The 24106-nt window shown below is 37.6% G+C and overlaps 1 protein-coding gene across 1 annotated transcript; it reads left to right on the top strand.

The window, feature by feature from the left end:
* Positions 1 to 626: 626 nt before the first annotated feature.
* On the top strand, positions 627 to 23682 carry LOC133733789 (F-box/kelch-repeat protein At3g23880-like). The gene is made up of 4 exons (XM_062161427.1): positions 627 to 776; positions 8657 to 9924; positions 10333 to 10420; positions 23540 to 23682. The coding sequence occupies exon 2, from the start codon at positions 8680 to 8682 to the stop codon at positions 9910 to 9912; it is 1233 nt and encodes a 410-aa protein (XP_062017411.1). The 5' UTR covers positions 627 to 776; positions 8657 to 8679; the 3' UTR covers positions 9913 to 9924; positions 10333 to 10420; positions 23540 to 23682.
* Positions 23683 to 24106: the final 424 nt, after the last annotated feature.

Genomic DNA, 24106 nt, shown 5'->3' with positions numbered 1-24106 from the left:
TTTATTAAAAAAAAAAAATACTATGATGTAACTTATGACTAAAAAGTTCTAAAAAAAAAAAAAAAACCTCAAAATTGAAGCATCTTTTCGTAAGGTTTAGACACAAGACACATAATCATGATTAATAAAGAACGCCATATAAGAGCAGGGGAACCAATCTTGCCATTTTATTAACAACATGAATGACATATTTATTTCGAGGGTAAGGTAGCAAGATACCTTGGTTATGCTAGCGAGTTAGTAACACGGGCAGCTAGTCAGTATTCAGATTGAGTCCACAAGAGTATCCCCTAGCAAAACCAGAATAATTTTTCACCGCAGGCGCACGAACCCGAGTGCCCCTCAAACATGTTGGCCACAAATTGTTGGGTGCTAAGACTCGAATACTAGACATAGAAATTTCATATTAGGGTGCTCGACCAACCTCACCACACCAAGGTGATTAGTAACTTGTTATTTTGTTAGGCGTATGGCTTTATTTTGTTAGGCCTAGGCCAAACTTTTTTCCTTCTTACCTTTTTTGGGCTTTAACCCCCCCAGCCCAATATAAAACGAAACCGGACTTACTAATTACCATGAAGAAGTGAAAACTTCATTAGAGCCGTTGAAGAAGGATCATTCTGGAGTTGATGCTGCTTAAACCCCGAGCTAATCTGAGTTTGAAACAGTATAAATAAACTGTCCTCTCTCTTCTTCTTCTTCTCCCTTAGGGTTTACGCCGGAACACAAGCTTTACTCTTGTTCTAAGACGACGTCGTCCCCGGAAACTTTTCCAGGTATACAAAGTCTCTCTTGCTCCAATTTCATGCCTGTTTCTCTATTCTGTTTAGCAAACAAAGAAAAAGATGGAAACTTTAGCCATGTAGAAACACAATGTTGTGTAAAGGTGGAAACTTTAGCCATGTAGAAACACAATTGCCTCTTTCTCTAATTTGTTTTGCAAACAAAAGAAAAGGATGGAAACTTTAGCCCTGTAGAAACACAATGGTGTATGATGTAAGAATTAATGTGGACTTATCAATGTTCAATAAGGACCACAACAAATTAGCTACCTTATTTGCAGAATAAGTAATTAGACAGTGCTTGAATTATTTGAGTCCATGACCTCTTTATCTATAATCAGTACTGAATACGGTATATATTGTTGATTACTTAATTATAGAGTAATCCTAAATGTACATGAAATAGTTTGACAAAAGCCTACATCAATTAGGACTAAGAATCCTTTATGGGAGGTACCTAGTCCGTGATGCCTATAAAAGTCTTAGATCCCTGCTCTATCAATCACCACGCTATTCATAAGCTTTGCCCCATAAAAGGTTGCATACAGGATTGGATAGAGGAGAAGATCTATCATGCCTAATTCAAGTAGGTATACATGATTTATATTTTGTTCATCTTAATATTAAGCTTATGTTAATCTTGAATGAATAAAAGACTATTTTAGGGAACGCGCCCCACGCGCGCAGAAGAGAAGGAAAAACTCGGTGTTGTTCGGTTCTCTCCCGGCCGAGCGCTACCGGCGATCCTGCCGTTGCGTTCCGGCCCGGGAGGGGATGGCGTTGCTAGTTAGGGGTGGGTCTTCAGGGCAGAGACGCGGTCCAGGGGAGGAGGGTGGGTTCTTGACCTCGGGTTGGGTAGATCTCTCGATCTGTCCCTCTCTGATCAGGGACGATGGCGGTTGTGGGGATGCAGCAAATTGCTTCTGGCCGGTGGTGGGTGATGGCGTCATCAAAGGAGCGATCTGGGTTATGGTGGATGCGGGCAACTCGCGGCAGAAGGGATCTCGGCTGGGATTTGTTTCTGTCGTGATTCTGGATCTAGTTGCGGTGTCAATTGGATGTAGAATTTGTCTGCATATTGGCAAGGTGGAGAGGAGGTATCAGGATGCGGCGAGGGCATGGGGTGGCGTTGATGGTGCTTGCCGGCGGCGGGATTGGTTTTCTGCATTGGTTGATTACTGCTCGGGGAAGTGGGTGTTGGGCCGGGGCTCTGTTTTTGGGCCTTGTTGGTGTGGCTTGGTTTCCGTTTGTTTTGGTTTTAGTTGTGTTTTAATTAGGGTTTTCTGTTTGGTTTGGTTAGGTTTAATAAGTCCCTACTCTTCTGAGCTAGGGTGGGTCTCCTACTCTGTTGAGATAGGAGTTGGTCTAGGTGTTTGGCCATGTAAATGGTGTCATTCCCGAGGACGAGGACAATTTTGTTCAACTCTGGTTTCCTTTTGTTGTCAATTTGCTGGTATGCGATCCTTTACACGTGGTCTAATTCCTTCGGACACGGTGTTGAAGAGGACGCTGCCTTCTTGGCGGTTGATTATAAGGTTTTACTGGAATTTTCGGGGTCAAATGTTCAAAGTAGCCTTGGAAATGGGCGTTTGGTGGTTAGAGTTTGGGCCCTTTGGCCTGATGGTCTCTGTAACCATGGTTTCTTGGGGTTTAGGTTCATGTCCCCCCATTGTAAGCGTGATTGATTAATAGATATTTTCTGTTCTCAAAAAAAAAAAAAAAAAAAAAGCTTATGTTAATCTTAATTATATTTTGTGTTCTTAGATTGAGTACAATCTTATTTTAGTTTTACATTTGGTATCAGAGCCTTTTGTGCTCAATTAAGAATCAAAATGTTTTGGACCGATTGATCTTTTTTTTTTTTTTTTTGAAAGAGGGGGAAGAGCATGTGTTTAAAAAAAAAAAAAAAGTGCTGCAGATTATTTGAAAACAAAAGTGTAGAGGGTCGACCCGTCTTTAATGGGTCAAACCAGGTTTTTTAATCAAAACCCAAAAACCTTTGGTCTTAAAAAAAAAAAAAAAAAAAAAAGTTCTTTCTTTCTGGGCGTTGTTCTTTCTCTGGCGCGCGAAGTACAAAAGAGAACAGAGGGTTTTGCGATTTGTTTTGTCAAAATCGTTTTATGGGTTTTGTTCCAGATACTTTTGCAACTCGATTGAGGTATGTATTGTGAATCTTAGTCTGAGATCTTTGTGGCAAATTTTCAAAACCTTGAAAAGTTGGAGTTCTTCAGTATATTTCTTCATTGAAGCTTGATGGATGTATTCTGTCAATTGGGTTTGACTTAAGATGCGTTCTCCCAGCATCTAATTAACCTCCAATCCCTAGTTTCTCCTTTTTCCTTTTTCCGAGAAATTCGAAAGTTTTATTTTCTTCGTGGTTTCATAATTGAATGCCTGAGTTTTTCTTTTCTTTTCTTTTCTTTTGAAATTGGCTTAATGGTTTTACTACTGACACTTATGCATATCGTTTTAGACCTTTAAATTGATCAAATTACATGTTTTTCATGCAAACATTATATTCAATTTTAGTAAACTCAGCTCTTAGAGCAATTTTATGCTGAATGTTAATCATGGAGGATACTGCAGTATATTGGAAAATTGATTGATTGACCTGAATTTTAAAAATCTCATCCTTTAACCTTCTATTGTTTATGTTTTGTTCCTCATGGTCTTTTTCACTAATATGCATAAATACATAATCATCAACCATTCATATTAGTATAAAATTTCTTATCATCAAGGTGTCGGTATGAGTCCTTTTCTAAATTGTATGAATTAAAAGACCACTAAATTGGTATTTATAATTGAAGCAAAGTGTAGCCAAATAGATTTTAAGTCTGTCTTTGTCTATTTTGTTAATGGTTGTTTTCCGAAATAACCAAGATTAAAGGATTACAATGTTTTGTGCATGCTGAATTGATTTGTTACTTCTCAGTTCTCACGTCTCAATATTTTTCAATTCAAATCTCTTATGTACAACTAATTATTTGATTTCATGCATGAGTTTGCACGAAAGATTGATCCTTTTATGTTCAGAAAGAAAGAATTTTCTGAAAGGAACAAAGTTTACTAAGACCAACCCGATTTCACAATGGTTATTCTGACAAATTATTTCGATTTACATTTTTTTTCCGCCTATATTTGTCTATAACTATTGCTGAAAATGTGGTTGAGGAAGCCTATTGTTGTGGGTATGCTTTAATTTTGTTGCTATTTCCAAGTTACAAGAGAATCTTGCTTCCAGGTACGCTTCCGTACCTATCTCAAAATTAAGCAAAACTATATAGTTGCAGTAATTCAATCATGATTTCCTACATGCTTTACATGATCAATTGTCTTGGTTTTAAGTAATTTTCAGGACCTTGGTGAGGCATGTATGATTTTGACAAACTGTGTTGATTGAATCCTTCTATTTTGTCGAGTTTATGATCCTGGATGCTTCTGTTTGCATTGTTTGATTCACTGTATGCTTAATAACAGCTGATTACTTGTTCTCCCAATTCAGTAATAATCATTTGTGAACAATTTCATAAAACTCGAATTAAATACATACAACTCTGCATAAATTTTGGTTCGGTTTGATTAAAGTCTTTTACATAATGTATTGTCAATAGCAATCCCATGTAGAAGACTATAATTAAACATAAGTATTTGACCAATACCTTGTAATATTGAGTTTGGAAGCCAGTGTCTTTGCTCCCCATAGGAGGTTTAAACATTCACAACTTTTAAATTCAATATTAGCACATAACAAAAATTAAAATTCACATTCAGAGGTCATTAGAGATGTTCTTCTTGCCACCCTAGGTGTTGACATCATCTAACCGACCTATAGTTGAGTTTTGGTCTTTGGTTATGTGATTCAGTAGTGTCAATTGTCCTTTTGCCACTCTAGGTAAGGCTGACACGATGAAGCACTTTGGGGCTCTCCATTTAATGCCTAGTTCTTAATTTTCAAACTAGGGTAAATTTTAAGGAACTGTTAATGATCTGTTACAGCAATGAGTATTCCATAAAGTTTTTCCATCTTCTTTTCAAGAGGTAAAATTGGGGCAGAAACTAAGAGTTCAGTGTTTGAATCTTCCATCGATTTCAAAAATAACTGTTTTTTTTTTTTTTTTTTTTTTTTTTTTTTTTTTTAAACACATGCTCTTCCCCCTCTTTCAAAAAAAAAAAAAAAGAGTTAAAATTGGGGCAGAAACTAAGAGTTCAGTGTTTGAATCTTCCATCGATTTCAAAAATAACTGTTTTTTTTTTTTTTTACTTTGGGGGAAGAGATTTGTCATGCCTCAATAGCTACTGGTTTCATGGTTCTTTGAAGGGAACAATAAATGTAATTATCTCCTGAAGTTGCTGCATATACTGGTTTCATGGTTCTTTGAAGGGAAAAATAAATGTAATTATCTCCTGAAGTTGCTGCATATACTACATATGTCTTAGTTAAAATAGTAGCTATGTTTATCAATCGTTTTGAATGTCTTGGATAGTTATGGTGCTGACTTTAAATGTTTGGTTTTTGCTTGATCGTGGTTGACATTATTTTATTTTGGTTTATTCATGGAGCATTAATTAAAAAGAACCATTCATTTTTGCTTGCTTGGTTGTTAATGTTATAAAATCTATAATACATCAGACAATACCTTACATAACCAAGATGTGGTGGTTTACATAATTATATATTCATTGAGTTATGTATATGGTATACTGTTTGTATGTTGAATGTCAGAGTGTTGCTTTGCTTTGCTTTGCTTTGAAGCTTGTTCATGATAAAATATTTCTCGCATATCTGATTCTTGATGTTAAACTTAAGTTGCTTATATATACATATCTTGGGCGTCTTTTATTTATTATTTTGACTACTTTAAATTCCTGGATCTTCATATAAAGCATTCATTATTTCGTGTTATTTTTTAGAAAAGGTTTTTTCAAGATTAAATTTACTTTTCCATTCTCTGCATGAAAATCTACTTCAAAGTTGCCACTGCCATAAGTGCAGTCATCTTTAAACATTGACTTGTTTTAAATTTCTATCATATTGCCTTTCCTGCCACAAATAATAATCTTTCGATAAACATTATTATACTACTTATGAAAGAAAATATATTTTGGTATCTATTCACATTGTAACAATGAGTCATAGTTTTCCTCATTATTAGGAGTCATATGAATCATTCTCTGTATATTAATGTGATTTAAGAGAAGCCCTTGGTAAATACTTAAACGAAATAAAAACAATGTTTTGCTATTGGCAAGTTTATTAAATTTACTTGTTTAAGGATGGACACAAGTTGTGTGTTGCTCTAATGCCCTGAAAATCTGACATGTGCTGTTATTTTTGGTACATATAGTCTGTCTTTGGTATTTCTCTTTCTGTTTAGAAAAATATTAAAGGAACTAAATTTAGAGGCATATTGGAACAGCTAGGTCCCAGATTTAATTACAGGGATGTTCTCTTATGATTATTTTTCATTATATCACATGTGGTCTTGTGTCTTTTTGGCCAACTGAATACCACTTTATATTATTCTCCTTTATTAATGCCTTGGGAAATAAAGCTCATTCCCTGTAGTAGAATTCATGCATAATATGTGACTTCTATTGAGAATATGTTACATGGTCCAAATACCAGACTTACTACATTAACCTATTTGCTTATACTAGTTATAGCATATCAATTTGTTCTAGTAATAACTTAAACATTCTTATATCATGCTATATGAAAAACAGTGACATTACATGATAGGTGTTGTAGTCATTGATTACTAAGAATCATCTACATGACTGGACTATAGGTATATGTAATCCTATTTTTGTCTCTGTTTTCCAATCTCGATTCGGTTTGGTTAAAGAATTTAATCTGTGCCCTACTCCCAGGTGGAAGGTTAGCTATAAAATTAACATGGACAGTGATTATTTTCATTTGATCAAATATGAAAAACAAAAAAAATTGTTTAAAGATCAGTCATAATTGTGGAAATAATCAATATACTTTTGTGCTTGATTTACAAGTTCATTTGCATTACAAGATATAGATACCAGGCTTGTAGCGAAATCTATCCTTGTGTATTTTTGCATTTCATCTGCGTTTCTATCTAGTTGATAATTGCAGTATCTTGAAATTGAAATTGCATATACTAATTAGTAAGGACCTTTATAGGTTGTCTACAGCTAATCTATATTTGACAGGGGTAATGTAAATTCATTTGTTTCTCATGAATTGTTCTGACCTCTGAGTGACACTCTGAGTTATATGGTTTAATATTTTCTGTTTAATCCAGCTGCATTTTCATTCACATTAATCTATCAAAGGACATGCAGCGTAGTCTTTCATATGTGTTGAAGAAACGAAGTTTTAAGAGTTGGACTTTATTGCATCTGCCTTATTTTGTTCTTTTACTGAATACATATACCTTAAGAGATCAGTGGGAGTAGAATCTTTTTCAGGGAATGCTATAAAAAGGACTGGAAGATAATGAAGGTGAGGTTGTAAGATTGGTACCTCTTTTGGTTACCTTCATTTACCAAGAATTCTGCAATTGCATAATTATAAAATCATGCACAGACTATTAGAGTACCTAAAAGTTTGACATGCTTTTGGACAGCGGGAGTACTCTGATATACTTAAACTACTTTGATAATTCTTAGAACTTGTTGCTGTAAGGATTTACTTTAATTAAATTTTATGATGTAATAACATTAACCTTTTGAAGTTCCTATTTAGTATTTGGCAAATTTCTGACTTAATTAGCATTGTTGAATTTATCTGCATTTATTTTACTCGAGTAATGAGCTATTTCAGTATTATAGCGATCTTTGCAGATAAGTTACAACATGACTGATGAAATTTGTGCGAAGCTTCTTTAGAAGCCTTAAGTTACAGATTCTATATATTTAAGAATCCTTAAGATTGGATCATACATTTGTTTACTTGCATGGCAGATTTTATTCCGAGTAAACTGGGTTTTCATGTACAGAGAATAGCTCCTGTGTTCTGTGAATTGTTGCATTATAATTGCAGGGTGCTGATGCTTAGTTAAGTGTTTGATTTCCTGCAGTTTAATGTGATTAGTCATAGAATGACTGAGTTTAAGGATGGCTTGATGATTTTGGCTTGTCTATGTGCACACTTCATAATTACTATATCTGAGGCAGTAGTATTCTTGTTGTTTGAGCATTGATAGTCCAAGTGGGAGACTGTAAGAATTAATGTGGACTTATCAATGTTCAATAAGGACCACAACAAATTAGCTACCTTATTTGCAGAATAAGTAATTAGACAGTGCTTGAATTATTTGAGTCCATGACCTCTTTATCTATAATCAGTACTGAATACGGTATATATTGTTGATTACTTAATTATAGAGTAATCCTAAATGTACATGAAATAGTTTGACAAAAGCCTACATCAATTAGGACTAAGAATCCTTTATGGGAGGTACCTAGTCCGTGATGCCTATAAAAGTCTTAGATCCCTGCTCTATCAATCACCACGCTATTCATAAGCTTTGCCCCATAAAAGGTTGCATACAGGATTGGATAGAAGAGAAGATCTATCATGCCTAATTCAAGTAGGTATACATGATTTATATTTTGTTCATCTTAATATTAAGCTTATGTTAATCTTAATTATATTTTGTGTTCTTAGATTGAGTACAATCTTATTTTAGTTTTACATATGAAAGCCCTTAACTTTAAAGTCAGATTGTTAGTGTTTGTGCTGGTCTGAGATCATTTCTGTGTTATATGTGGTCACATGGTTAGTTTTTGATCCATTGTATGTAGCCTAGACCAAGAAAGTTACCTGATTTTCAAAATTCTTTAACTTCATTTTGAAATGAGATTCTGTCTTCACTTTGTTTCTCTGCAAATTGCAGCAATTGACTGAAAAATTGAAGCAATGTCAGATTATCTTCCTCAGGAAGTCATAACCAATATCTTACTTAGACTACCCGTTAAATCTTTGGTCATATGCACCTCTGTCTGCAAGTCATGGGGGTCTATGATTAAAAACTCGAGCTTTATTCGAGCCCATCTCACAATCAACTTCAATAACCTCCATGGCACTCACCTCCTACTACTCCACGGGGTTTCTTGTAGAAGTTATAGCTGCGGCTTTGGCCACTACCAGTCCATCCACGGGCTGGTAGAAGAGGTTTACTCTTTGCATTATGATAACCATGTTTTTGATGAGTACTGCAAGATAGGATTTCAATCTCCAGTTGCTGATGGGAAAATCTGTAATGAGTGTTTCCGTGTGGTCGGCATTTGTAATGGGCTGGTATTTCTTGCAGATGATTTAATGCGTTTGGGTTACAACTTCATAATATGGAATCCGTCTATAAGAAAGTTGGTAACCCTTCCCAAGCCTGGCCTTAGATTTCAGACTGTTGGTGGGTATAATGCTTGTCATGGGTTTGCATTTGATGCTATTACCAATGACTATAAGGTTGTGAGGCTTGTCGAGGATCAAAGAGGGAGTATGGTGGATAGTGAGGATACTGCGAATCAAACATTTGTGGAGGTTTATTCATTAGCTGCAGGCTCATGGAGTGACCCTAGGTTTGTTGATCCCCAATGTAAATTAAATATAGGGTCACCCCAGGCTTTTGTTAATGGGGCTCTTCATTGGGATGCATGCAGTTTGACAAGTAGCTCATGTCGCTATTTTATACTGGCATTTGATGTGAGTAGTGAGTTATTCCGGGAGATGATGATGCCAAAGAGTTTGGACTTGGATTTACGAAGAGTCTTGACATTGCAATTGTCTGTTTCAGGAGATGGAAAATCCCTTGCTCTGTTCATGACTAAAGAAGAAGGTTCTTTTCTTGATATATGGGTCATGACGGAGTATTCTGTGCAGGAGTCGTGGACCAAATTGATTACTCTTCGTCCACAAGGTCCAGTAGAGAGTTTACGCAGAGCATTATGTTTTAGGAAGAGTGGTGAAGTAGTGTTGGAAATATCTCATAGCCGGTATCGAGGAGAAAAGGCGAGAATTGAATTATATTCACTAGATCTTACAAGTGGACAACTCAAGGCTCTTGGGATTTCTAGATATCATTATTACACCATGGATACTTACGAAGAGAGCATTGTCTTGCTTGACAGGAATGATGCAGTTTCTTGCTGAGGAAAAGAAGAGGTAAGTTGTAGCACATACAGGGCTATTTTGTTTATTTTTTATTTTTATAGATTTTTAGTTTCTTCTTCATCTTTATATGGATATGCCAATAGTTTTCTGGGGACATATGACCATTAGATTTAAAACTGCAACAAGAATTTGGTTTTCTTTATGTTTACATTTGCTAACTGTCATTGTTTCAGGATGAGTGTCTAAGTGCATGTAGTTTGTAAGCTATGAAGTTTGTGAATTGATAAAATGCGGTCTTTATGCTGTTGTAACAGAAATATGTAATAGTTCAGGCAATGATTGCGTCTTTTCCAATAAGAGTTTATATAATGAATTGGTATAATACGGTTTTATTTTCTGCTGTCCCTGTAATGGAAAGTTTTTATGACCAACACTCTTTCTGTTTATCTTTTGTTGCAGGTTTATAATGCAGCAACGACAATCTTTTGCTTGAAGTGACGGTGTATTTTCTTGGCATGCAACTTCTGATCTCAAGTGCTGATGTAGTACGTTGTGTGATAGGAGCATAAATGCGACGAATATAATGTGCAATACTTTACACTTTTCTTAGCTATTTCCTTTAAAAAGTCAGTTTTAACTTTGTTTTCTTTTTAGGTAGTTCGTGGAGTGATTCAAGAGAAATAAGAGCTTAAAGGGAGCAACGAAGCCATGGAACATGAAGTACTGATGCAGAGGACTAATTTTGATCAACCATTTGGCTAGAAATTACAAGGGAAGTCCACGGAAATCATTGTGCAAAACAGTTGCTGCAAAGCAGAAAACTGCAGTTTCAGAATCAGCTTTCTGGGAACGATTTTGAGGATAGATTCTTGCATTCTTCCAGCTGCACCTTTGCAGAAAGGGCCAGCGATCCTTCAAGACATGATGTTATAATTTAACAAGAGCTAAAGAACTGGCCAGAATCATCAACGAGGAAGTAGGAAATCAATCTCAAAGAAGGCTTCCCGATAAGGCAGAAACTGTCAGCTTTTCACGAAGCTTTTTGGGAGATCTTTTCCGGCGATTTAATTGGAGTTTTTCCAGAAGGTTGTTGATCTATCTAGAAGATATGATGTCATAGAACACGTGGGAGTCAAGAACCATCCAGAAACTTGTCAAGACGAAGTCGTTTCTTGTCCAAGAAGGAAGCTTCAGAATCAGAAACCGAATCCTAGTCAAAACTGGACTGTTTGGCAGAAATCTTCTATGGACGAATTTTGGGTGCATTTTTGGAAGTTTATTGATGCTGAAAATTACAAGGAGAGTCCTAGAATGATTCATCAAGAATTTGGGAGGATTATTAAGCCTTGAAAATCATTTAATTGTGCACCAATCAGAGTAATCCTCAAGCAACTAGGGGAGGCTTTCAAAGCAGAATTGGAAAAGGAAACTTGGGGGTGCTCCACATATATATAGAGCAGCAGAACACGTTGAAAAACAGCATCCTACAGCGCCATATTCTGCTCCCAAACCCTAGCACACAAAGTCTAAAATTCCCAAGTCTTCAAGAAGGAAAACCGGGCAATCCATCATCCATCTCCATCAAGCTTCTGCCGTGACCCATCTTGAAGGAGTGCTTGCATCTAAGGCTGCCTAAAAGTGAATTCGTGGCTCTCATATTCTCCCTTTTCTGGTTTTTATTGTCTTGTAATCTAATACTTATGCTTTTAATTGTTGAATTTAAGACGATGTGTGGCTAGTTACTTTTGTTAGGGGCGAGGTTTGAAGCCCCAATTATGTAGAACATATGTTTGTTTAAATTTAGTTTCTGAATCTTTGGTGTGGATTGGTTGTTTATCTCTGATTGATTGAAAACTTTTGCATGTGTTTGTTTTATGGTGGCCAACATAGTATTTATGCATGTAATTGGAGCTAGGATTTAGAAAATAATTCACCTAATCGTCTTGTTTTCTAATCCACAAGTATGCAAGGCTTTGAACAAAAGTTGATGTTTTAAACAACTAGAAGAGCATGCTAGGTAGGCGTTCCACACTAGACTGCAACTCTATAATCAATCGTTTCCATGAGATCTTAATGCTTCAAATATGTTGACACTATATGTGTTGTTGATAGGATAGCGTTCTATACCTTGATTGCATGTTTGATAGGCTTAGCTATTGTGCGTTCACGTAGACTAAGTAATTAGGGAAACATTAATAAGGGACATGATCTGCTCCGACTTGTTTCTTGGTTGATTTCTGTTCACACCTTAGTAATTGAAACTAGGTTAACTTAACATTGTTCGAAAATAATTGGTGGTGGATTTCCGAGTCTCTAACGTTTTCTCCATCTTATTTTTCTCAAACATAAAAATCGAAATTGCTTTCTTTGTTTTGTTTTCCTTTTATTTTCGTAAAATCTAAAAATCCCCAAAACATTTATTTTTCTTTTCTTCTTGTATTTTCGATTGCTTCTTCTCTTCTTTCCCCTATTCTGCGTTTTTCTTTTAGTTAGTCTCTTTTTTGTTTGATTTGTGTTTTAGTTAGTTTGTTTTTATTTTGTGTGATTAATTTGTTACCCTCAATCCCCGGCTTGAACGATCCTTGCTTACTCTATATTGCTAACGACTACATTTTGCAGGGTTAAGTTGAGCGCTTAATTTTAGCGTATCAATTTTTGGCGCCGTTGCCGGGGATTGAAAAATACCTATTTTTCACAATTTTAATTTTTAGTTTCATTTAAGTTTCGGTTAGAGGTTGTAAATCATACTTGAATAGTTTTGGAGTTCTTGTTTTTAACGTTGACTCTATCTCTACTTCCTCTAGGCGCATCTTATTACAACACGATGTCTAGGATTGGTCTGGATACGAGAAGTGTTCTCAAGTGAGCTTTGTCTCCACCAAAATCGTTCCTTACCTACCTGGTCGTGTTGGAAAGGAGTTACCGAACGACGTAGAGAGAAAGTTTTTGTTAACGATTGGAATTCTATTTCTTTTCTAACTTGATTTACGATTTCTAGTTGAAATAAAATTTGTTTTGTGTTAGTCTTTCATAATTTCGTCCCCTATATTTAATTCCCTTTGTTTTTCGTTTTTCTTCTTAGGTTTCTAACGCCATTCTTGTTTGCCCCTCAGGTTCTTCAAATCGTTTATGCATACAAGGAAAAATCCAAAAGGCGAGCTTGTTCCTTTCGATCCTGAACTTCTGAAAACAATTCGCATCAACAAAAAGCTTAAGGAAGCAAGCTCGTCTTCACCAAAAGCAGAGGAAGAGGTGTACGACATCTCATCACTCTTCCAAGAGCAACCTTCAACGCCAACACCTCAACCAATGGCTCTCACCATTAGGCAACTTTCAACCTCTGTGATTCCACCTGGTGGAGTGCCAACCTGCATAACCTACCCTGCTGCAGCTGAGGGATTAACAGCTGATTTTGAGTTGAAGTCTGGGTTGCTTCATCGTCTTCCTACATTCCATGGACTCCCTATGGAAGATCCCAACAACCACTTGCAGGAATTTCAGTTCATATGCACTAGCATGAAGCCTCAAGGAGCTGATGAGCATATTCTAAAGTTAAAAGCCTTCCCATTTTCGTTAGCTGACAAGGCAAAGCAATGGCTTTATGAGTTGCCTAGTGGACGAATTACATCTTGGGGAGACATGATGAAGGCGTTTCTGGAGAAGTACTTTCCTACATCTCGCATCATCATGTTGAGGAAGAAGATAAGTGGAATCCAGCAAGGGCAAGAGGAGTCCTACGCAGAGTACTATGAGAGGTTCAAGTCTCTCACCACTCAATGCCCTCAACATGGCATGAAGGAAGAGACCTTGCTCACTTGTTTTTATGATGGTCTCATACCTTTGGAAAGGGACATGCTAGATGCAGCTTCTGGTGGATCATTTGTTGACAAGGAGCCTGCGGCTGGAATGATCCTTATAGAGAATAGGGCCTTGAATCAACAACAATATGGAAGCTCTAGGCCCAAAGTCACCACCATTCGTGAAAAAGTCCATGAGGTAAGTACTTTAGCTCAATTGGAAGAGAAAATTAACAAACTTACTTCTATTGTATCTCAGGGATCACATGGACAAGTCATGGTGTGTGGAGTGTGCTCAATGCAAGGGCATATGTCTGACCAATGCCCTCAACTCATGGAAGGAGGAAACTTTGAAGGTGTCAACGCCCTAGGGTTCCAACAAGGGTACCAACGTCCAAGGAATGACCCATATTCTAACACCTATAACCCTGGCTGGAGGGATCACCCCAATTTTCGTTGGAGGGACAATGAAAACGCCCAACAGGCTTCTCAAAGCTTCAATCAACGTCCTCCAGGCTTCTTCCCAAAGCCTCAGGCTCCTCTAAACTCTACTACTTTCAATACTTCAAATTCTAATTCAAATGTCTCTTCTTCTAATGATGAATTGATTAAAGCATTAGCAAAGTCTACTCAAGCTTTACTTGCAGGTCAAAATACTCATGAGAGACAGATCAACACCATTAGTACTGACATGGCAGAGATGAAGAAGCAAATGAGCCAAGTAGTGGAGTTCATGGGAAAATTTCATGAGCAAGGTAAGCTCCCAAGTGGCACCATTCCTAATCCTCACTTTGAGCAAGCAAAAGCCATAACAACAAGGAGTGGAAGGACCACCATAGACCCCCCTATGGCGTCAAAGAAGAACCAGGTTGTCCAAGAGGATGAGGAGGACGTCATTGTCCAGAAGAATGACAAGGAAGAAGATCCTGCAACGCAGAAAAAGGAGAGCATGACGCCAACTTCAAAAGGAAAGGATAAAAGTGGGTCTGCTACGTCCAGGATTGAAACTAACCTTGCAATCCCAGAATCTGCTACGTCCAGGATTGAAACTGACCTTGCAATCCCAGAATCTGCTACGCCCAGGATTGAAAGCTCATTGCAATCCCCAACGAAACCAGAAACCAAAGGTAAATTGTCTAACTCTTCAGTTCCGGTTATTACTAATGCTTTCCTTTCTCCTATGCCTTTTCCTCGCAGATTTGCTAAATCCAAACAAGAAGAAAGTGACATGGCTGTTTTGGATACTTTTAAAAAAGTGCAGGTCAACATTCCCCTTCTTGAAGCTATAAAACAAGTGCCCAAATATGCAAAGTTTTTGAAAGAGCTTTGTACAACAAGAAGGAGAATTCGAGAAAAGGAGGTTGTGAAGGTGAATGAGAATGTCTCAGCTGTTATTCAAAGGAAACTTCCCCCAAAATGCAAAGATCCAGGAAGCTTCACCATTCCTTGCGTTATTGGTAACACTAGATTTGAGAATGCCATGTTAGATCTAGGTGCATCTATAAATGTCATGCCTTATTCTGTTTATGCATCTTTAGGTCTAGGTGAACTTAAAACTGATAATGTAATTATTCAATTGGCGGATAGATCTAAGGCCTTTCCGAAAGGATTGTTGGAAGATGTGCTTGTGCAGGTTAATCACTTGATCTTTCCCGCGGATTTTTATGTTTTGGACATGGAGGAATCCACCATAAACCCAACGCCACTTTTGTTGGGTAGACCTTTCATGCGGACTGCCAGGACAAAAATTGACGTCTATGCTGGCTCTCTAACTATGGAATTTGATGGAGATGTGATAGGCTTCAACATCTTTGAGGCTATGAGGTATCCAATTGAATTTGATTCATGCTTTTCTATTGACATACTTGATACTCTTGCACAGAAAGTTTTGGAAGCATTAAGAGAGGAGACGTTGGTCACGACCATTGAGCAAGGCGTTGGCTACACTCATGATGGCGTCAAGGTTCCCATGAAGACCCTTAAGAAAACGTTGGACCCTCCAACATTGGAGGACGTTTCCTCCATTGAAACTCATCTGCGTTATGAAGGTAAAAATCCTCCTTCTTTGTCAATTCAGTTATCTACTAATAAACCTCTTCCTTCAGTGATTCAGGCCCCTACTCTTGAGCTCAAACCATTACCGGATCATTTGAAGTATGTTTATTTAGGAGATGACAAAACCTTGCCTGTCATAGTATCATCCAAGTTGACGCCATCTCAAGAAGAAGAACTTGTGAAAGTGCTACAGAAACACAAGACTGCCATTGGATGGACATTAGCTGACATCAAGGGAATAAGCCCCACTACTTGTGTGCATCGAATTCTTCTTGAGGAGGGGGCAAAACCAACTAGAGAGGCTCAACGTCGTCTAAACCCTCCAATGATGGAAGTTGTGAAAAAGGAAGTCATCAAATTGCTAGACTGTGGCGTCATATACCCTATTTCGGACAGTAAATGGGTCTCACCAGTTCAAGTTGTGCCAAAGAAGTCCGGAATAACGGTTGTGAAGAATGAAGAGAATGAACTTGTGCCCCAAAGAACCGTGACTGGCCATAGAGTCTGCATCGATTATAGGAAGCTTAACGCCACCACCAGGAAAGACCACTTTCCTCTACCCTTCATCGATCAAATGCTTGAAAGGTTAGCTGGTCATTCTTTTTATTGTTTCCTTGATGGTTATTCTGGTTATAATCAAATATGCATAGCTCAAGAGGATCAAGAGAAAACAACTTTCACTTGTCCTTTTGGCACTTTTGCTTACCGTCGAATGCCATTTGGACTTTGCAATGCCCCAGGTACGTTTCAAAGATGCATGCTCAGTATTTTTTCTGATTATATTGAGAAAATAATTGAAGTTTTCATGGATGATTTTAGTGTTTTTGGTGATAGCTTCGAAAATTGCTTAGGAAACCTAGAATTAATCTTGAAACGTTGCATTGAAACTAACCTTGTTTTAAATTGGGAAAAATGCCACTTCATGGTTACTCAAGGTATTGTTCTAGGGCATATTGTTTCTTCTAGGGGAATAGAAGTAGATAAAGCTAAAGTTGATCTTGTTCGCTACTTACCCTCTCCCACTTCTGTGAGAGAGGTTCGTTCGTTTCTTGGACATGCAGGATTTTACAGACGCTTTATCAAGGACTTCTCTAAAATTGCAAGACCCCTATGTCGACTTTTGCAAAAGGAGGTGACGTTTGAATGGAATGATGAATGCCAAGTTGCGTTTGAGAAATTAAAGGAACTTTTGACCTCTGCTCCTATTATGCTTCCTCCGGATTGGTCCTTACCCTTTGAGCTCATGTGTGATGCTTCGGATTATGCAGTAGGCGCAGTGCTTGGCCAAAGAAAAGAGAAAAAGCCTTATGCCATCTACTACGCCTCTCGAACTTTGAATGACGCTCAATTGAATTATTCGACTACAGAAAAAGAATTATTAGCTGTTGTTTTTGCTTTGGATAAATTTAGATCTTATTTACTTCAAACTAAAGTTGTTATTTATACTGATCATGCAGCTTTGAAGTATTTACTCTCGAAGAAGGAAGCAAAACCGAGGCTAATTCGATGGATTCTTCTTTTACAAGAATTTGATGTCGAAATTAAGGACAAAAAGGGGAGTGAAAATGTTGTTGCAGACCATTTGAGCCGCCTTGTACATGGTGAGGACGTCATACCTCTTGTGGAAACTTTTCCGGATGAGCAACTCTTCGGAATTGAGGTAAGTGAACCTTGGTATGCTGACATAGTAAATTTCTTAGTAACTAAAAAAATACCAAACACATTGTCAAGTTCTATGCATGCAAAACTTAAAAAGACTGCTAGGCAATATGTTTGGGATGATCCTTATCTTTGGAAATTTTGTGCGGATGGTATAATTCGACGTTGTGTGCCTGACTGTGAGTTTAATCATATCTTGACGTTTTGCCATTCTGAAAATTGTGGGGGTCATTTTGGTTCTAAGAAAACTGCTCTTAAGGTGTTGGAATCGGGTTTTTATTGGCCTAGTTTATTTAAAGATGCTTATACTTTTTGTATGACATGTGATAGATGCCAAAGAACCGGAAACATAGGACCTAAAAATCAAATGCCTTTAACTAATGTTTTGGTTGTTGAAATTTTTGATGTTTGGGGTATAGATTTTATGGGACCTTTTCCTTCATCTCAAGGTTTTCTTTATATTCTTCTTGCTGTGGATTATGTCTCAAAATGGGTGGAAGCAAAAGCCACCCGGACTAATGATTCCAAAGTGGTTGCAGATTTTCTTCGATCTAATATTTTTTCTAGGTTTGGCATGCCTCGAGCAATCATAAGTGATGGAGGATCACACTTCTGCAACAGATCGATTGAAGCCTTGCTTAGAAGGTACAATGTGACTCACAAGGTGTCAACGCCATATCACCCACAAACTAGTGGACAAGCTGAGGTGTCCAATCGTGAGATCAAGAAGATTTTGGAGAAAACGGTTAGCCCAAGTCGCAAGGATTGGAGTCAAAGGCTAGATGACGCCTTGTGGGCATATCGGACAGCGTATAAGACGCCAATAGGGATGAGTCCCTTTAGGTTGGTGTACGGGAAAGCCTGCCATCTACCTGTGGAATTGGAACATCGAGCTTGGTGGGCTGTGAAGAGCTTCAACATGGACTTAGACGAAGCTGGGATTCATAGAAAGCTTCAAGTGAATGAGTTGGAAGAAATACGTAATGATGCATACGAGAGCTCAAGGATTTATAAAGAGAAAACTAAGGCCTTTCATGACAAGATGATTCGTGGAAAAACATTCATAGCAGGCCAAAAAGTTTTATTGTTTCACTCTCGTCTCAAACTCTTTCCAGGTAAGCTTCGCTCGCGTTGGGTTGGTCCTTTTGTTGTTACTTATGTTTTTCCCCACGGAGCTGTGCAGATTCGAAGTGAGCAAACGGGCAATGAGTTCAAGGTGAATGGCCATCGCTTGAAGCCATATTACGAAGCCTTTAAGGAGAGCAACGTGGAGGAAGAGGACCTTCATGACACACCACCTCCCACGGATTAAAAGCATTCACTACGTCTGGCTGAAAGACGTTAAATCAAGCGCTTTTTGGGAGGCAACCCAAATGTTTCTTTCTTTCTTTCTTCGTTTTCTATTTAGTTTCTTTTTTTATGTGTTTAGTTCATGTGCAGGTCGTAAGGTTATAGAGAAGTGTGAAACGTGTTACTTCTGTCAAAACAGAGTGCTGACCATACAGTCAGTCTACTTTAGACGGCTGCCGTTTTTCGCTCAGATGGAACCAGAAGATGTACCATACATGAATGGAAAGATCTTTGAGTCTAGTTTCTGTGGACTTATACAGAACTGGATTCGGAGTTCATATGCGTTCCCAGTTCCAGTTTGAATGCAGCAAGGTCAGCTCAGGAAAACAGAAAACTGTGCAGTTGTGTCACAGAAAAAGAAAAACTGGGCATATTTCCGTGGATAAAATGAGGAGTTCTTTACATGGACTCAAAGCTATATATGTATACTACCTTCAGGCCAAAAATCTCATCCATTGGACCAGTGATGCTCCCGGAATAACGGTTTGGGTGGGTAAAGGTCACTTTGCCCGGTTTTCTGTTCAAAATTCTGTTTTTTCTCTAACTTTGCAGGGCTATAACTTTCAAACCGCTTGGAGTTAGAAGGTGTTCCACATATGCACAGAGAGCTCGCAATGTCCACTTTCACCTCCAAGTGGTATCATAGTCATCTGAAGCTGTATAGAGAAGTTATGGGACCTGGAACATGGGCTGCCGACACAAACTTATGGTTTCCAAAGATGCAACAAGACTTCGGATGGAGCTTATGTTAGGAAGTCAAGACCTTATGGTCTTGAGGTTGGGGTCTTTTGTTGTCATCTCCAAAGGTCGTGAGCATTGGGAGGTCTACAAGGGGGAGCTTTTCTATCAACCTTCTCACCTTTCTTCTTTTCATCTTTTGATTTCTTTTCTTTATGCTTATATTATGCATTGTTTGATTTAATTTGCCATACATTGAGGGCAATGTATGATTCAAGTGTGGGGGAAGGGAATTTGAGTCTTATAAAAAAAAAAAAAAAAATTTTGTTAGTTATTTTTCTTTCTTTTTGAGTCTTTAGTTCTTGTTTTCAGTTTTTGTTTTGTTTTTCGAGTCTTAGGTTGCTTTCAACTGTCTAGGATGAACTTAATCTCTGAAATTATGGATAAAAGAGGATCACAATATTGAGATGATGTTAAAAGAATTCCTTGGTTAATTACGATATATAGAAAGCATATGATTGTGTAGTAGATGTGGTTTTTGTTGACCTTGGTACAGAATTATGAGCATGTTGATGATGAGTTTTGATTCATAATATCCCTTGTGAGAATTTGAGCCTATTTGCCATTCTTTGTGAGTGTTTATGGAAAAAAAAATATATATTCTTATTTTCTTGGCGATGCTTAGTGATCTCATTATCTTTCTCTTTGATTGACTGCTTGACACAGATTAAGTTTAACGGACTCTAGAGATTACTAGAACTTGCTCTTGTACCGGTCGAAACTTTTATCAATACATGTTCCTGATTCTGGAAGGGATAAAGGCACCTAGGAACTTCCACCAAAGCCAAAAATAGCCTGTGTCCCCATTTGTGCACACAAGATGTACACCCCTTAGTTCAACCCCTTTGAGCCTACATTTAAACCTTTTTCTTTCATCACCCTGAAAATCCTAACTCTTGAACCTTAGTATAGTTATACCCGTACCCTTGTTCTAAGGATTTAGTGGAGCTAATTCACGAGACATACAAGATTTTAAAGGCACTACAAGGAGGATGATGGAAGGAAGCAAGTGTGGGGGAATCAAGTCATACATCTTGAGTTGAAAAAGTGTAAAAGCCTTGCCAAAAAAAAAAAAACAGAAAAAAAAAAAAAAAAAGATTGAGCGGCAAAGAAAGAAAGAAAAAAGAAGTGAAAATATGGCTAAGGCATGAGATGGATTGATGTATGCACTTGGATCTCTAGTTGTGACTACAAGAAGAGGTTAGAATGAAGCAAGGGCCCAACACAATGACATTCGGCCCTTAATAAAGACACACAAGAAGTTCAACGTTGCAAGATGCCTTGGTGACTAAGGGATGACGTCTCAATGCTTCAATGAAAGCTCCACTAGGTTTTTAGAACACTTTGTGATTTTTCCTTACCCTTTCGTTTCTTTAAACCCCTAAACCTTGGCCCCATTACAACCTTGAAGTAAGACCTCTTTGATCCTTAAGATGGGCAGCCTTTGATCTGTGGAGATTGGTTACAAGAGTTGAGCATATGGTTGGTCCGTTCGGCAAGTAGTTGGTACCCTTCATGAGATCGTAAAAAAAAAAAAAAAAAATGCATATATTTCGACATAGCCTTTTCTTTCTTTATATATGTGAGCTTTTTGTTTGTCGAAAATATTATCATCTCTCACATATATTTGAGTGAAAAAGCTTTTAAGCATTAGCCTTGATCGGAGAGAAGAAAGAGTGGTGAATCCTGTGAGGTTGAATCATACTTGTTTGATACGTGCTGAGCTCCACCCATCACCATTGTCACCCCCGTGTCTTACATGCTTATATGTGGAATATATGTTTTAATTAACTCTCGAATTACTCATGATTGACTCTTGGTTGCGTGCTAATCTTGATGCTATGAAAGTAAGAGGTTTCTGAGACAACAATGTTGAAGGCATAGTTTGTTTTGAGTCTTTTGAGTCCTTGTTTTATTTTCTTAGTTTTGATTTTGCTAAGGGACTAGCAAAAGATAAGTGTGGGGGAATTTGATAGGAGCATAAATGCGACGAATATAATGTGCAATACTTTACACTTTTCTTAGCTATTTCCTTTAAAAAGTCAGTTTTAACTTTGTTTTCTTTTTAGGTAGTTCGTGGAGTGATTCAAGAGAAATAAGAGCTTAAAGGGAGCAACGAAGCCATGGAACATGAAGTACTGATGCAGAGGACTAATTTTGATCAACCATTTGGCTAGAAATTACAAGGGAAGTCCACGGAAATCATTGTGCAAAACAGTTGCTGCAAAGCAGAAAACTGCAGTTTCAGAATCAGCTTTCTGGGAACGATTTTGAGGATAGATTCTTGCATTCTTCCAGCTGCACCTTTGCAGAAAGGGCCAGCGATCCTTCAAGACATGATGTTATAATTTAACAAGAGCTAAAGAACTGGCCAGAATCATCAACGAGGAAGTAGGAAATCAATCTCAAAGAAGGCTTCCCGATAAGGCAGAAACTGTCAGCTTTTCACGAAGCTTTTTGGGAGATCTTTTCCGGCGATTTAATTGGAGTTTTTCCAGAAGGTTGTTGATCTATCTAGAAGATATGATGTCATAGAACACGTGGGAGTCAAGAACCATCCAGAAACTTGTCAAGACGAAGTCGTTTCTTGTCCAAGAAGGAAGCTTCAGAATCAGAAACCGAATCCTAGTCAAAACTGGACTGTTTGGCAGAAATCTTCTATGGACGAATTTTGGGTGCATTTTTGGAAGTTTATTGATGCTGAAAATTACAAGGAGAGTCCTAGAATGATTCATCAAGAATTTGGGAGGATTATTAAGCCTTGAAAATCATTTAATTGTGCACCAATCAGAGTAATCCTCAAGCAACTAGGGGAGGCTTTCAAAGCAGAATTGGAAAAGGAAACTTGGGGGTGCTCCACATATATATAGAGCAGCAGAACACGTTGAAAAACAGCATCCTACAGCGCCATATTCTGCTCCCAAACCCTAGCACACAAAGTCTAAAATTCCCAAGTCTTCAAGAAGGAAAACCGGGCAATCCATCATCCATCTCCATCAAGCTTCTGCCGTGACCCATCTTGAAGGAGTGCTTGCATCTAAGGCTGCCTAAAAGTGAATTCGTGGCTCTCATATTCTCCCTTTTCTGGTTTTTATTGTCTTGTAATCTAATACTTATGCTTTTAATTGTTGAATTTAAGACGATGTGTGGCTAGTTACTTTTGTTAGGGGCGAGGTTTGAAGCCCCAATTATGTAGAACATATGTTTGTTTAAATTTAGTTTCTGAATCTTTGGTGTGGATTGGTTGTTTATCTCTGATTGATTGAAAACTTTTGCATGTGTTTGTTTTATGGTGGCCAACATAGTATTTATGCATGTAATTGGAGCTAGGATTTAGAAAATAATTCACCTAATCGTCTTGTTTTCTAATCCACAAGTATGCAAGGCTTTGAACAAAAGTTGATGTTTTAAACAACTAGAAGAGCATGCTAGGTAGGCGTTCCACACTAGACTGCAACTCTATAATCAATCGTTTCCATGAGATCTTAATGCTTCAAATATGTTGACACTATATGTGTTGTTGATAGGATAGCGTTCTATACCTTGATTGCATGTTTGATAGGCTTAGCTATTGTGCGTTCACGTAGACTAAGTAATTAGGGAAACATTAATAAGGGACATGATCTGCTCCGACTTGTTTCTTGGTTGATTTCTGTTCACACCTTAGTAATTGAAACTAGGTTAACTTAACATTGTTCGAAAATAATTGGTGGTGGATTTCCGAGTCTCTAACGTTTTCTCCATCTTATTTTTCTCAAACATAAAAATCGAAATTGCTTTCTTTGTTTTGTTTTCCTTTTATTTTCGTAAAATCTAAAAATCCCCAAAACATTTATTTTTCTTTTCTTCTTGTATTTTCGATTGCTTCTTCTCTTCTTTCCCCTATTCTGCGTTTTTCTTTTAGTTAGTCTCTTTTTTGTTTGATTTGTGTTTTAGTTAGTTTGTTTTTATTTTGTGTGATTAATTTGTTACCCTCAATCCCCGGCTTGAACGATCCTTGCTTACTCTATATTGCTAACGACTACATTTTGCAGGGTTAAGTTGAGCGCTTAATTTTAGCGTATCATTGTGCTACTAGTTTTCTTGATTTGTTGTGCTACTGTAAACTCTTAAATGGTGAGGATGGTTTGTTTCGAACTAGCACTTCTTCTTTTTTTGCAATGTCTTTATTGAAATTCCCTGATACAGCTATAGCACTAGTCTTCACAGCTTCTAGAGAAAATTTTGCTTATATTACAATATGTGGTATGCAAGAAACAAACTGACCTTTAGATAAATCAAAGACTCTTCTTCAGGCTTCGTTTTTAGAAAATGGATTACCTATACTAGCTTCAACTGAAAATATTGGCGTAACTGATGTTCCGACTTCTGAGTGTAGACACCCAAGCTTTAAGGGCTGGTCTTTTAGCTGTGTACATTCATGGCTTTAAACAAAATTCAAGTAGAAGGAGATTCAAAGCTACTCATAGATAGTATCCATGGTCACCTTCATCCTCCCTGGATAACATCTACTATACAGCGAGATATTAGTAACATTGCCAATGCAATAGATATTATGTAAATCGAGTCTAGGTGGTTGACAAAATTCTACTGCAACTCAGCTCCACGGCGTCTACAGATGGAGGGTAAAATAA

This window comes from Rosa rugosa, chromosome 2 (genome assembly GCF_958449725.1).
Source record: "Rosa rugosa chromosome 2, drRosRugo1.1, whole genome shotgun sequence".
Classification (NCBI taxonomy): Eukaryota; Viridiplantae; Streptophyta; class Magnoliopsida; order Rosales; family Rosaceae; genus Rosa; species Rosa rugosa.
This window is presented reverse-complemented; position numbering and strand designations above follow the sequence as displayed.